Genomic DNA, 14,543 nt, shown 5'->3' with positions numbered 1-14,543 from the left:
CAAGAATGATAGGAGGGACACTGACAAGATGGAGTTCACAGGGTTGGGTAAGAAGGAGGACTGAAGGGGTGGGGTGGGGTGGGGTGGGTACACATACCTTTAATGTTAGCACTTAGCAGCCAGCCTTTTCTACAGTGAGTTCCAGGAAAGGCAAGGCTATACATAGTGAGGCCCTCTTAAAAAACAAAAGGAAGAGGAGAAGGAGGAGGAACAGGAGGAGGAGAAGGAAGAGGTAAAAGGAAGAGGGGAGGAGGAAGAGAAGGAGGAAGAGGAAAAGGAGGAGGAGGAAAAGGAGGAGGAAAAGGAGGAAGAGGAAAAGGAAGAGGAGGAAAAGGAGGAGGAGGAAAAGGAGGAGAGGGAAGAGGAGGAAGAGAAGAAGGAAAAGGAGGAGGAAAAGAGGAGAGAGGAGGAAAAGAACGAGGAGAGGGAAGGGGAAGAAGAGGAGGAAGAGAAGGAAGAGAAGGAGAGGGAGGAGGAAGAGAAGGAGGAGAGGGGGAGGAGGAGGAAGAGGAGGAGAAGGAGGAGGAGGAGAAGGAGGAGGACGAGAAGGAGGAGGAGAAGGAGGAGGAGAAGGAGGAGGAGAAGGAGGAGGAGGAGAAGGAGGAGGAGAAGGAAGAGGAGGAGAAGGAAGAGGAGGAGAAGGAAGAGGAGAAGGAGGAGGAGGAGAAGGAGGAGGAGGAGAAGGAGGAGGAAAAAGGGAGGAGGAAGAGGAGAGGGAGGAAGAAAAGGAAGAGAAGGAGGAGGAAGAGAAAGAGGAGGGGGAATGAGGAAGAGGAGAAGGGGAGGAGGAGGAGGAAGAGAAGGAGGAGGAGGAGGTGGGAAAGAGGAGGAGGGGGGAAGAGGCAAAGTTAGGCCTGGAGGCAGATCCTAGCTATGTAGGAGGCTGAGTCAGGAGGGTTGCTAGCTCAAGGCATACTTGGCTACAAAGTAAAATTAGCCAGCCTGGGAAATTTACTGACAGACTTGTCTCAAAATAAAAAGTCTTAAACATAACAACAATAACAAAACCCTTCTCATTAAAACAAAAAAGGGGGCTTGGGATATAGCTCAGTAGCAGGCCTAGTATGTATCCTGTGTTCATGCCCCAGTACCATAAAAAAGGTATTTCCTGCCAGGCGGTGGTGGCGCACACCTTTAATCCCAGCACTTGGGAGGCAGAGGCAGGTGGATTTCTGAGTTCAAGGCCAGCCTGGTCTACAGAGTGAGTTCCAGGACAGCCAGGGCTATACAGAGAAACCCTGTCTCAGAAAAAAACAAACAAACAAAAAAAGACAAAAAAAAAACAAACAAACAAACAAAAAAAGATTTCCTGTTCACCCCCAAATAACATCAAGCTCTCCTCTCTTAAGAAGGCTTTTTGACTCTTTATATTGTTTAGATGTCCCCTGTGTTCATTGGTATTTTGATTTTTTTTTTTTTTGAGAGGGAATCTCATGTAGCTTAGGCTTGCCTTGAACTCACACTAGGTAGCCAAGGTTAGCCCTGAACTTCTGGTCCTCTTGAACCTGGGATTATAGATATGCAATATCAGACCTGTTTTACACGGTGCTGAGGATCCAACTCAAGATGTCATGCAGGCTAGCCTGGGCTGTATTAACTGAGCACTTGTCCAGTGCAGGTGTGCTGAGGTTTAAGCATTGTGAGGCCCCTGGGCAGGAAAGAATGATGGGCAGGGAGTACTTAGAGATGAGAGTGATCTTCACGCGCATTCACAATCTAGGCATCACTAATAGTTGAGAGGAGGGAGTTGAGTAGCTATCTGAGGTGCGAGTGTAAAGTCAAGAGGAACTGGGACTTGTCTCCAGTCATCCCCCCCACACAAGGAGAGTGGAAGCAGCCTGTGAGGAGGAAGGAGAGAGCAGAGATGAGCAACTCGGGAAACCACGACCTAGCAGTGAGTTTCTAGGAGGAAGACTGCTCAGCTGGAGTGAGCTCCCGAGAGAAGCCAGGACCCAACGCCGCCGAGCTGAGCGCAGGCTGTATGGGTTTGCCATTAGGAATACTCTGATTCAACCAGGATGTGGTGGCACATACCTTTAATCCCAGCACTCAAAAGGCAGAGACAGGAGGATCTCTGTGGGTTTGAGGCCAGCCTGGGCTGCTGATCGAGTTCCAGGGCAGCCAGGGATACACAAAGAAACCCTGTCCTGAAAAACAACCAGAAGCAAAACAACAGAAGGAATCTCTGACTTCTTAGGTGGAAGGAGGAGCTAGGTTGCAGGTGCCTGGGAGGGGTACTAACCTCAGCACCTCAGCGCCTCAGCGCCTCGCTAGGCAAGTGCTGTGCCTCTCAGCTACCCTCTCACAAGCTGAAGTGTGGGGTGGGAGGGTCTGAGAATGCATTATTAGTTCCACTGTTGAGGAACAGACAGAGGTCTGATGGTGACTTAATAAGGTGGAAACAAAAGCCTTTCCCCGGGGTGAGTGTCCACTCCCTAAGGTATATAGTCACAGATGCTTACCTGAGTTATCGATAAATACTTTAATATTTGTGCATACACACAATAGAATACATGCATACAATATAGCACTGTGTTTATTATTAAAAGTCTGTGCATATACTTTTAAGGTAGTGGTGGCTGGATGGAAGCCAGGCTTCGGCCATTCCAGGGCTGCAGAAAACATTATCTGGTGTTCTGGGCAGCATCTGCGGGAGCAGAGACAGCAGTCATTATCATGTGACCACAGGCTGACGGGGAAGCCAGAGCCCACAAGGATCCACTTATTCTTTGAGGAACAAACAGAAGCTTCCAAAAGTATTTTGTCATGAAAAGGAGTACAGGCCGGGCAGTGGTGGCGCACGCCTTTAATCCCAGCACTTGGGAGGCAGAGGCAGGTGGACTTCTGTGAGTTGGAGACCACCTGGTCTACTTAGTGAGTTCCAGGCCAGCGAGGGTTGCAGTGAGGCCTCTCCTGTGACTTTTAACCCTCCATCCCCTGCGTTTTAGGAACAGGTCCCAGTCTCACTGTCTCACCGGAGCTCTTCACACGGTGAATGTTGCCCAGACGTGTGGGCCTCACCGCTGTCCAGCTTCTCACTTCCTCACAGAATCCATCCGTGTATTCTGTTTTACTGAAAAAGAAACCGAGGAGTGGAAAGAATTAGGTGACTCTATCTGAAGTGCCCTGTGAGGAGATGGCGGGGCCCATCATGCCTTTTGCTCGCTCTGGTGACTTCAGACCCTGCTCGTGTGGCCTTCACAAGACCACAGGCTAGCTAAGGGGCGATGAATCAAAGCAGACCAAGGCTCTCCTGCTCTCTTTAAGAGCTCTGTGACTATCAGTCAATGAGGTGGGCCTGTAATTCAAGACACTTGGGAGACTGAGGCAGGAGGATTGAGAGTTTAAATCTAGGGCTGGCAAGATGGCCCAGTGGGTAAAGGCACTTGCTGCCAAGCCTGACCCTGAGGACAATCCCTGGAATCCTAATGGCATATGAAGTCTGTACCAGCTGTACCAGGGTGCATGTGGGCACACCTCCCTCCCTCCCTCCCTCCCTCTCTCTCTCCCCCTCCCTCTCTCTCTTTCTCTCTCTCCCCCTCCCTCTCTCTCTCTTTCTCTCTCTCTCTCTCACATACACATTCAAATAAAAAAAATTTTTTTATTAGAAAAAGCACAATAACAACCCCCCTCGGTGTAGCCTCAGATGATACTATCCATTCCCAGTCAGCTCTGTGACTGAGTCAGCTGTGTCTGCTGTGGCTGAGCTGTTTTCCTCTGCTCTCTCATCTCCGTGAAGACCACGCCAGGGGTTCTCAGTGGTATGCTTCCTTCTGTGCTTCCAGTCCACCCAGGCCTCTGAAAGACACAGCCAAGACCCCTCTCCTTACCTAGACCTGCTGGGCAGCCAGACAGGACAGCCATCCCGTCTTCATAGCTACCTCTATGAAGTTGAAGAAGGGCGGGGCTTGGAGGTTCCCAGCTCGAGCTGTAGTCTAGCTCTGTGACCTTACTTGCGCCAGTATCCTCGAGGCATTTCTGTGAGAAGTGAGGACGGTAAGAACTGTATTGTGAAGAGGCTGTGAGAACCTAGTGAGATGCTAAATGAGGCCCTGGGTTAGGTTAATTGTCTGTCTCCGCCATCTTGAAGAATCTTAATGATGTTCAAAGGAAGAGACCTGGGTTTTCATTTTGCCCTGGGCCTCAGCAAATCACATATCTGGTTTAACCTGTATGTCCACAGCCAGATCTATACTTAACCTCCCTGGGTGCCAGTATGTAATGAGCTGAATTGACTTGTTAGAAAGAACTGTTGGGTCAATCTGCAGGCCTTCCTTTACTTCACAGGTGAGAAATCTGACAGGAAGTTTAAGGAAGCCAAGAATCCTCCCCAGCTGAGCAACCTTGCCTCTGGCGTCCTACACAGCCTGCTTTTCTGGTTCTTTGTCCCGCTGCTCCCCCTGGCTGTGCTCTCCCTCTGGGTAGCACATTCAAACTGAAGTGTGTTTATCTTCCCCCATCTTCCCCTGCTGGGAATGGCAGCTCCATCCACCCAGCTGTTCAGACCCAAACTCTTGTCTTTGGCTTTTCCAACCCACATCTGATTTGTAGATGAACCCAGACCACCTGTGTTATTCCTGACCACCGCGGTTGACGCCCACGCCATGGTCACCTCTCACGGGGATCATCCTCGTGTCCTTCTGACTGGTCCCTGCCTCACCTCCTCCTCAGCCCACACAGTGGCCACAGCCAAAGTGCATCAGTCCTCTGCTCAAACCGTCTGGGGCTGTCCATCCACTGGGTCCTCTCTGAGCCCCTCCCCCATTCCTCCCTCTCCTCAGGTCCTCCAGGCCCTGTATGCTCTCAGCACCCTGGCCCCCCTTCTTCCATTTGTTAGCCTGGCCAAGTCAAGCCTCGCCCTCCCACATTACTTAAAGAAGGCAGCCGCCATTGGCCCCCTTTCTTCTTAGCTTATAATTCTTGGCTATTATTGTCTTTGGATGCACTTATATTTCTCCCTCTCCCTCTTCTCCTCCCCTCCTTCCTCCCTCTACCCCTCCCCTCTCCCTTCTCCCTCTCCCTTCCCCCTTCCCCTCTGCTCTCCCTTCTTCCTTCCCCTCCCCTCCCCTCCTCTCTCCTCCCTTCTCTCTCCCTCTTCCCCTCCCCTCCCCCTCCTCCCTTTCCCTTCCTCTTCCCCCTCTTCCCCTTCCTCCCCCTTCCCTCCCCTCCTCCCTTTCCCTCTCCCTTCCTCCTCCCCCTCCTCCCTTTCCCTCTCCCCTCTCTCTCCCTTTCTCTCCCTTCCCCTCCCCCTCCCCTCTCCCTCCTCTCCCCTTTTCCTCCCCCATTCCCTTCCCCTCTCCCTTCCCCCCTCTCCCCTTCTTCCCCCTCCCCTCCCCTTCCTCTGATTCTCTCCCCCCTCTCCCCTTTTCCTCCCCCATTCCCTTCCCCTCTCCCTTCCCCCCTCTCCCCTTCTTCCCCCTCCCCTCCCCTTCCTGTTTCTCTCCCCCTCCCCTCTCCCTCCTCCCCTTTCTCCCCCTCCTCCCTTTCTCTTTCCCCTCCCCCTCCCTTCCCCTCCTCTCCCCCTCCCCCCTCCCCCTCCCTCCTCCCCTTTCCTCCCCCTCCCCTCCCCTCCCCATCCTCCCTTTCCCTCTCCCCTCCCCCATCTCTCTCCAGGGCTTCTCTGCATAACAGACACAGCTGACTGTCCTGGAACTCACATGTACCGCTACACTCAGCTTCTGTCCCTCTTTTATATTTTATTTATTTCCTTTTTTTGTTTTGTGAGACGGTTTTTTTCTCTGCAGCTTTGGCTGTCCTTGAACTTACAGAGATCTGCCTGCTACTGCCTGGGTGCTGGGATTAAAAGCAAGCGTCACCCTCTTTTCAAAAACTGTAAACCAAGCTGGGCGGCGTGGTGCACACTTTTTATCCCAGCACTTGGGAGGCAGAGGCAGTCAGATCTATGAATTCTAGGCCAACCTGGTCTACAGAGTGAGTTCCAGGAGAGCTAGGGCTACACAGAGAAACCCTGTCTCTAAAAACAACCAACCAACCAACCAACCAATCTACAAGCTATATAATGTCAGGGACTTTGTTTTTTTAAGTTTTTAAACAGGTCTCACTAGTAGCCCAGGCTGGCCTCCCACTCTTCACCCTCCTCCTCAGCTTCCTGAGAGCTGGGTATTGATGAGAGACAATAAAAAGCATTCAGAACAGCTGGTGGCCCTGTAACTCACAGCAGCAGAGCATCTCATCCCAGGAAGCTGTCTGCACACACAGAGCTGAGGGCACTGGTGGAGATGACTGGGACCAAGTCTCCTTTAAGATCACACTATGGGGACAAACTGGTGACTCGATTGGTAATTGCCCATCCTGCCAAGAGCTTGTGGCCTGGAGGGAGGGTTTATACACATATGTACATATCTCTGGAATAAGGCAGTCTTTGTTATAAAGTCCTGGCCTTATGGGTACAGTATTCTGTCTCTCCTCTCACACTCTGTAATAGAGCTAGACACAGAAGGACTGTACGCCAGGGCTCGCAGAAGAACAGCATGGCTATTTCTGTCCCAAATTCCCGCTCTTGGCGCTTATCACTTCAGAGACACCTTGCCTGACTTCCAATCTTGGTCTCTCCAAAGTGTCTCCACTGCTCCCTCCCTCCGCCCTCAGTCTGTTGTCAGCTTGAGACCCCACCCTCTGGAGGCTCTCCTCACGCTGCTTCTAGATACGGGGAGAGCGGAGAGCGGGGCAGCTGCTGAGAATGGCCTTGGGGAGCTGTCATGGAGGACAAAGGATCTATGTTCTATCTCCTTCCAATCAAGATGTGTGTCCTTGGGCTGGCAGTTTGGCTCAGTTGGTAGCACTGGTCTAGCATTCATGAAGTCCTGAGTCCCATCTTCAGCACAGGATAATCTGGCCATGGTGGTTCTCACTGTAATTTCAGTACTCCTGGCAGAAGGGTCAGACCTTCCAAACTCAGCATCAGTTACATACTGAGTTCAAGGCCAACCTGGGATACTTGTGATTATGATTTAGACTATGATTTTTTTAAAAAACAATGTATCTGTCCCTTTTGAGTATGAAGAACTCAGGGACTATGTCGCCTACCTCTGTAGCCTGACAATTTTGCTCAGAAGGTAGATAGCCCAGGGTAGACATCCTGGCCAGTCAGCTCCATCCTTGAACAGGTATAAAGAACTCTGAAGAAAATCTGATTAAGAAGTAGTTTTGCTATCCTTTGAAGTATTTTCAGAAGGATTCTATAACTTGTTTATTAATAAATTATAAAATAAATTAATAATTTATTGAACTATCACCCAGCTATTAAAAATTAAAACATTCTAGGGCCAGATATGGTGACACATGACTTTAATCTGAGCAGGTGGAATTCTGTAGTTCAAGGATAGCCTGGTCAATATAATGATATCCAGGACAGCCAGAGCTATATAGAGAGACCCTGTCTCAAAAAACAAACAAACAAACAAACGAATAAAAACCAAACCAAGCCAAAAAAAATACAAAACCAGGAAAATTGTTGTTCCCAAACAACAACAAAACAAAACTCAGACATCAAACAAAGAGCCTACAACATTTGAAATGCTGGTCTAGATTATAAAACATAACTTTCAAAGATTATATTGAAGTCTTTTAATCCTGTATATGAAAATCAAAAACATTTAAGAGGTATATTAGAAAATTCCTGTTATTCTTTCATGAGGTCCCTCTAATCAGCCCTCCCCTGGGAGTTACCTGAAGTTTCAATAGTTTATTTGCAAGATGGAAGAGTTAACGGACAGAAGGAAGTATGAATCTTGCTTGTTTTAAGACAAAGGTAACACTTCAGTGATGGGCACCTGGGTGTTTGCTGTGTCATTGGCAATATTTTTCAGAATGTTTCAAAACTTATTCCTCAGCTAGCATGGTGACACACATACCCAATCCTAGCACTCAGGAAGCTGAGTCAGGAGGATGGTGAGTTGAGGTTGGTCTGGACAGTATAAGGCAATCACCCCCTTCCTTCCTTCCTTCCTTCCTTCCTTCCTTCCTTCCTTCCTTCCTTCCTTCTTTCTTTCTTTTCTTTCTTTTTTTCAAGTTTTTCAAGACAAGAGTTTCTCTGTGTAGCCCTGGCTGTCCTGGAACTCACTCTGTAGACCTGGCTGGCCTTGAACTCAGAAATCCGCCTGCCTCTGCCTCCCAAGTGCTGTGATTAAAGGCTTGTGCCACCACTGCCTGGCTGGCCCCTAACTTCTTATACAGCTGATGATAACCTTGAACTCCTGACCCTTCTGCCTGTACCTGCCAAGTGCCAGGTTGGCAGTGTGTGCCACTGTGCTACGCCCATATCCTTAATAATAAAACAGCTAACATTTATTGATGTTCAGTATGTTAGATACCAAAGGTACCACTGATTAATGTGCTGGGCATGGAAGATGTCTCACATGCTGAGGAGAGTTGACGTCTCTGGGAATCCACAAAGCCAATGCTGCTGTCTCCATGCCCCCGGTCTGTGCTGGATCCTGGCTAACTTGAACTAGGGTGGCTCTGGAACTTAAACCTGTTTCCTCTCAGTCCATCTCTAGAACACAATGGGCCTTGTGTCTCCTGACCTTGGCCTCCATGTTCCCTCCTTGGCTAAGCCATGGTCCCCTGTGCCTACTGTCTTCAGTCCACTTATCTGATGGAGATAGAGCAGTTCCTTCCACTTCAACTTCATTTCTGGAACATAATGCCAGGTCTTTTCACTCAGAGAGGCTCTTCTGGTCCCCCGCCCCAGACTGTTAACAACAGCAGGCTTCCCTAGTTGTTCTGACTGGTGAGCAGTGGAGATTAGCTTTGCTAGCCTAGTGAGGGCTTTGTGTCTATTGTCTACTCTAGGGTCATAACAGCAAGGCTTGCTGATAGTTTGTGCAATAGCTTAAGGTGGAAAGAGACACACCTAGGAAAATTAATCAATAGCCCACCTAGGAAGAGTAATCGATAGCTAACTCTATAAGCTTCACTTTCATAAGAAATGTATGAGACAGGCGAATGACTGCTCATTTTGCAGATGGAGGCACAGGAAAGGGATGTGGGCTGCTCTGGGCCACTGAGTTGGTCAGAGCCTAAACCCAGGGTTCTTCCTATACATGACCACCGCCATTCATGAAAAAGTCATCCTCTGGCCACAGTCATTTGGTGTCCTAAAAAGGAGCCCAGGCACATGCTGGCACAGAGCCCTACAGGGCTGCCCGTGTGGGGTTGTACATGCCAGACTGTGCCCTAGGGGTTCCCAGTAGAACTAGTGAGCTTGCAGGATGATGGGGCCAGCGCCAGCCATTTCCCCCCTCACACCTGTGCAGTGTGATAAAGAAAGTGGAATTCGCCCACAGCTGTGGTCTCACCAGATAAAACTTTTAGGCGGGAAGTGACAAGCAAGCTTAAATGTGTGGGTCTGTGTTGTTGTTTTTTTTTTCCCTTGAAGTGTTAGTTTTGATATTTTCAAAAAGCTTTTAGGCTGCGTGAGAAGTCAGAGCAAATACCAAGAAGGCATTGGGGCAAGATGGACGTGGGGAAGGACGGATCTCATCTGAAGCTCCACCAGCCCCCTGAGACCCATCCACAGCAACTTTATGCTCCAGGTAAGGACAGACCTTCAGAGTGGGGGCCACGGGGAGATAGTATGTTCCTCTCTATTTCAGTTGTCAGATGAAAGGGGCGATCGATGGGTTGCATCCACGGGAAGGTGGACCTGACTCACTGAGCTGCATTTGGATGCTAAGAACTTAACAGTCTAGAGAGACACAAGGGGCACTAAAGAAGTTGTTAGTAAGAAATTCTCTGAAATGGGAGCTAGTGGAGCTACCCAGTGCCGAGCAGAGCAGCCGTGGTAAGAGGATTCTGCTCCTCCTGTCCTGTGACAGAGCCGGTTGGCAGGACATTTGGAAGGATGTGGCAACAGGAACTCCTGTTTTATGTTTTATGGAACCCTGGGTTCTGAGTTATGTCCTAGGTCACAGTGTGAAAACTTTTAGTTTCTAATGAATTTCTAGTGACTCTTCCTTGGAGTAAAAAAGCTTAAATACACGGATCCCAAAGGTCATCATTATATTAAGCTCGTTATATGTTAAAGCATATAACAGTGTTGATAATGTGATATAGCAACATATGTGCTTATTTATAGGTGCGTTGTCATATCATACATAGTATCAAATCCAAAAGAGTCCATATTCACAGTGACCACACTGGAGCTACATGCAAGAATCATAGTGTTGTGTAGGAAAAAATAGCCTGTTTTTTTGTTTGTTTGTTTTTTTGTTTTTTGTTTTTTTGTTTTTTTGTTTTTTTGTTTTTTTTTGAGTGATAAAGTGCCACACCGTTAAAACCACTGTGGCTTTTACTCACATGCGTACTTTGAAGAAAATTATAAACTTAGTTAGAGGTTGGTAAAAATACAATTTTTATCTGTCGAGAATCCCTGAGCTGGGAACATAGCTCAGGAGCATAATGCCTGCCCAGTGTGTGTGAAGCCCTGGGTTAAATTCCGAGGGGGAGAGAGAGAGAGAGAGAGAGAGAGAGAGAGAGAGAGAGAGAGAGAGAGAGAGAGAGAGAGAGAGAAAGAAAGAGAGAGAGAGAAACTGTTGCCCTAAGAGCCTTGTCCTGGCCCAAGGGCACCCCTCCCCCTTGGACTCCCACTGCCGATCAGACACTCCCACAGGCCAAGGGCTTCCGTGTCAAAGACCTACTAGTTTTTCTTACATTTAGGTGGCAAGAGACTTTAAAAAATTTTTTCATCAGGTATCTTTTTCTTCCATTGTTCTCTGCCTTACACACTGAGTTAGAGTCTCACACCCGAACAAGAGCTTCCCCGGGGGTTTGACTAGTCTACCTAGCTAGTTGGCTCTGGGGATCCTTGTCTCAGGCCTTACAGACCAGGACTGCATGTAGACCACTGTACCCGCTTATCCCATGCAAGTATAAGCACTGGATATATACGGACTCTGGTCCTCACATTCTGTGGCAAGCATTCTACATGCTGAGCCACCATCCCAGCTGTTCATAGTACCCTTAGTATCTCAAATAGTTTTAATAAATGCAATCGTAAGGGCAGATCTAACATAAAAGCATAAGTCAAACAAGGTGTGCTGGTACATGCCCCTAATCCCAGCAGTCTAGAGGGTTAGGATAAGGAATTCAAGGCCAGCCAGGGATGTACAGAGGGAGACCCTGTCTACCATTACTCCCTCCAAAAGAAAAAAAACTTGTTATGTGAATATGCTGATTTCAGTTTTATATCATCGTCATCATTGTTATCATCATTATCATCATTAATTGATCTTTGAAGACAGGGTTTCTCTGTGTAGCCCTAAATGTCCTGGAACTCACTCTGTAGACCAGGCCAGTCTTTTTTTTTTTTTTTTTTTTTTTATTTGATATAATTTATTTACATTTCAAATGATTTCCCCTTTTCTAGCCCCCCCCCAACCAGGCCAGTCTTGAACTCAGAGACCACCTGCCTCTGCCTCCCGAGTGCTTGGATTACAGATGTGCTCCATCATGCCGGGCTATGAGTTGATATCACTACAGTTTGACATATAAGGAAAACCAACAAACACGTGGTAACATTCTGTGTGCTTCCCATGAGTGGGCTGAGTGGCCAGAGAGTGTGTCACCTAGCTTAAGCACCCGAGTCACAGGAAAATTAACGGTGTTGTCAGGGACCTATTTTTGACCTAATATTGGGTTAATTAAAGATAAGGTCTTGGCCTGCTATCATCATTACTTTGTGTAATACGAGGCCTCGATTGAGACAGTGAATGCAGTAAAGGCAGGTCATGTCAAAGATGATAGAATATGGCCTTTAAAAAATTACCTTTACAAATACACATTTTTCTAGGATTTATTTATTTATTTATTTATTTATTTATTTATTTATTTATTTATTGTATATGAGTATACCATTGCTCTCTTCAGACACACAGAAGAGGGCATCGGATCCCACTGCAGATGGTTGTGAGCCACCATATGGTTGCTGGGAATTCAACTCAGGACCTCTGGAAAAACAGTCTGTGCTCTTAACCACTGAGCCATCTCTCCAGCCCACAAATATAAATTTATTTTGAGTTAAGTCAGTAGGTTGATAGCACAATGCTGTACAAATCTGTGTAGGTCTCGAAGTTCTTCCACACTCAAATGCTCATTAAATGCCTGATCCAGCAGGGCAGTGGTGGCACACACCTTTATTCCCAGCATTCGGGAGGCAGAAGCAGGTGGATCTCTCGGTTTGAGGATAGCCTGGTCTATGGAGAGAGTTCCAGGACAGTTCCAGGATACAAAGAAACCCTGTCTCAAAAAACAAAAAATCAAAAAAACCAAAAAAATTTGCTCCCTTGGGGGTGCTGCTGTAGGTCTTTAATCTCAACACTCCTAGTGCAAAGACAGGTGGATTTCTGAGTCTTAGGCCAGTCTACACAAGTTCCAGGCCCAGGCTACATACTGAGACTCCTATCTCAAAAAAAAGAAGAAAAGAATTCCTCCACATTTTGAAGGTGTAAGGATAATGAAGACATAGACCTTGATCTTACAAATCCAGGGCAAAACCCAGGATAGGGTTTCTAAACTTCTGTAGGTAGCTGGAGAGATGGCTCAGCAGTTAGGAGCACCTGCTGCTGCTCTTCCAGAGGACCTGGGTTTAATTCCCGGCACTCACATGGTGGCTCCTGTCTCTAACTCCAGATCTAGGGTATCTAATGTCCTCTTCTGGCCTCCTGAGGCACCAGACATTTGTGGTACACAGATACACAGGCAAAAACACCTATCCACATGAAATAATGAACAGTAATTAACTGACCAAGCTTCTGTGTTGCGGTACTTACACAGGCCCACCACAGGTCAGCGTTACACCGCATGCAGAAACTTTTCTTTTCATCCACAGATATCATTGGAGCTTGGAGTCTGAGAAACAGAGAACAACTGAGAAAGAGAAAAGCTGAGGCCCAAGGGAGGCAGACGTCACAATGGCTCCTTGGGTAGGTTCCTTACCTGGGGGACTGGGGTGGGGGTGAGTGTGAACCTGGCTCCTCAGTGGTGAGTGTGGGCGTGGCACGACAGTGCTCCAGCTCACACCATCTTCATAACAGTCCTCTGAGTCACTGGGTGGTGTGCCTGTGGGTTTTTTTTCTTGGTGTGTTTGCTTCTAATGTAGAATCCAGCGGGTTGACTCTCTTGCCTAAGGTCACAACAGGAAAGTCATGACGACAAGAAGCTTCCTGCTTTCTTTCTCTGTGTCTCCATCAGTCTCTGAGGCAGGCTCCAGCCACTGAAGGCTGCCTGTCTGGGGTATCAGGGTAGCTTTTGCTACCCCTTATTGGTTTTGCCAGTGTTTAAAAGGTACATGAGGCCTGCTTTAATGGTGCAGACCGGCATGCGAGAGAGTACTGTTGGAAGATTGCAAGTTCCACACTTGACAGGACTTAGTGAGAACACATATTGAACAAAACACAATGACTGACTCTTTTGCCTGCTCTTGGGACCCTTTTCCTTCTACTGAGCTGCCTCACCCAGCCTTGACATGAAGATGTACGCCTTGTTGGGTTGATAACCTTGGGAGCCCTGTTCCTTTCTGAAAGGGAAACAGAGGAGAAATGGGTCTGGGAAAGAGGAGAGATGGTGGGGGTTGGGGGAAAAGGAAGGAGAAACTGTGGTCTAGATGTAATATATGATAGAGGAATAAATTTTAAAATAATAAATAAAAAATAATTAATAAAAAAAAGAGAGGATATGAGGCATGATAGCTCACAGCTAAAATCACGGAACTTGAGAAGCAAAGGCAGGAGGATTGCTGTGAACTCCAGGCCAGGCAGGAAGAGCTAGAGAGTAAAACACTATGGAGCTGGAGAGATAGCTTAATAGTTAAAAAAAATATGCACTGCTTTTGCCAACGACACAAATTTGGTTTTTAACATCCACATGGGGCAACTCAAAAATACCTAGAACTCTAGCTCCATGGGGGTCCCCTACACCTCTGGCCTCATGTGTGCATATCTACACACACACACACACTTTTAAAAGTAATAATAAATCTTCAAAAAATAAAGCAGCAGCCGGGCAGTAGGGGTGCACACCTGTAATCCCAGCACTCTGGGAGGCAGAGGCAGGCGGACTTTTGAGTTCGAGGCCAGCCTGGTCTACAGAGTGAGTTCCAGGACAGCCAGGGCTATACAGAGAAACCCTGTCTCGAAAAAACCAAATCCAAACAAACAAACAAACAAAAACAACAACAACAAAAATAAAGCAGCAAGATGGCCCACTGGGTGAAGGATTCCACCGAGCTTGGTCCCTCACGGGGACCCACAGTGGGAATAAAGACCAACTGTAGAGAGATGGGCTCTGATCTTCACCCATGCACACTGTTACTTTTTTCTCTGTAATTTTTGATGATGATGATTATCAAGGTCAGAGAAATGGTTCAGTGGTTAAGAGTATGTCTACACATACAAACAAAATGTTCATACCCATAAAATAAACTTTAAAGAATAAAGATACAAAAATATCTGGCCTAAAGTTTGGTCTGGGCTCCTTTGTGACTAGGGCAGGCCTTTCCACCTCTCCATTTCTTAGCTGAGTTA

At 47.6% G+C, this 14,543-nt stretch overlaps 1 protein-coding gene and 2 long non-coding RNA genes across 3 annotated transcripts in view; 1 reads left to right on the top strand and 2 right to left on the bottom strand.

Annotated features, from left to right (window-relative positions):
* Positions 1-2,518: 2,518 nt before the first annotated feature.
* On the bottom strand, positions 2,519-6,465 carry LOC127680769 (uncharacterized). Its single transcript, XR_007977013.1, has 4 exons — positions 6,177-6,465; positions 3,831-3,978; positions 2,976-3,073; positions 2,519-2,647 (listed from the first exon to the last, which is right to left on the bottom strand). It is a non-coding gene; the product is annotated as an uncharacterized LOC127680769 (long non-coding RNA).
* Positions 6,466-9,230: 2,765 nt separating this feature from the next.
* Positions 9,231-14,543, top strand: part of Hemgn (hemogen) — an 11,412-nt gene continuing 6,099 nt past the window's right edge. The window contains exons 1-2 of the mRNA XM_052176445.1: positions 9,231-9,557; positions 12,851-12,944. Of these exons, the coding sequence (XP_052032405.1) occupies positions 9,479-9,557; positions 12,851-12,944 (173 nt within the window). The 5' untranslated portion in view covers positions 9,231-9,478. The remainder of the gene's footprint in view (positions 9,558-12,850; positions 12,945-14,543) is intronic.
* Positions 12,876-14,543, bottom strand: part of LOC127680768 (uncharacterized) — a 2,432-nt gene continuing 764 nt past the window's right edge. Inside the window, exon 2 of the long non-coding RNA XR_007977012.1 lies at positions 12,876-13,144. This is a non-coding gene — a long non-coding RNA (uncharacterized LOC127680768). The remainder of the gene's footprint in view (positions 13,145-14,543) is intronic.

Source organism: Apodemus sylvaticus, chromosome 3 (assembly GCF_947179515.1).
Source record: "Apodemus sylvaticus chromosome 3, mApoSyl1.1, whole genome shotgun sequence".
Taxonomy (NCBI): Eukaryota; Metazoa; Chordata; class Mammalia; order Rodentia; family Muridae; genus Apodemus; species Apodemus sylvaticus.
The sequence above is the reverse complement of the archived record's forward strand: the minus strand, read 5'-3'. Positions and strand labels throughout refer to the sequence as shown.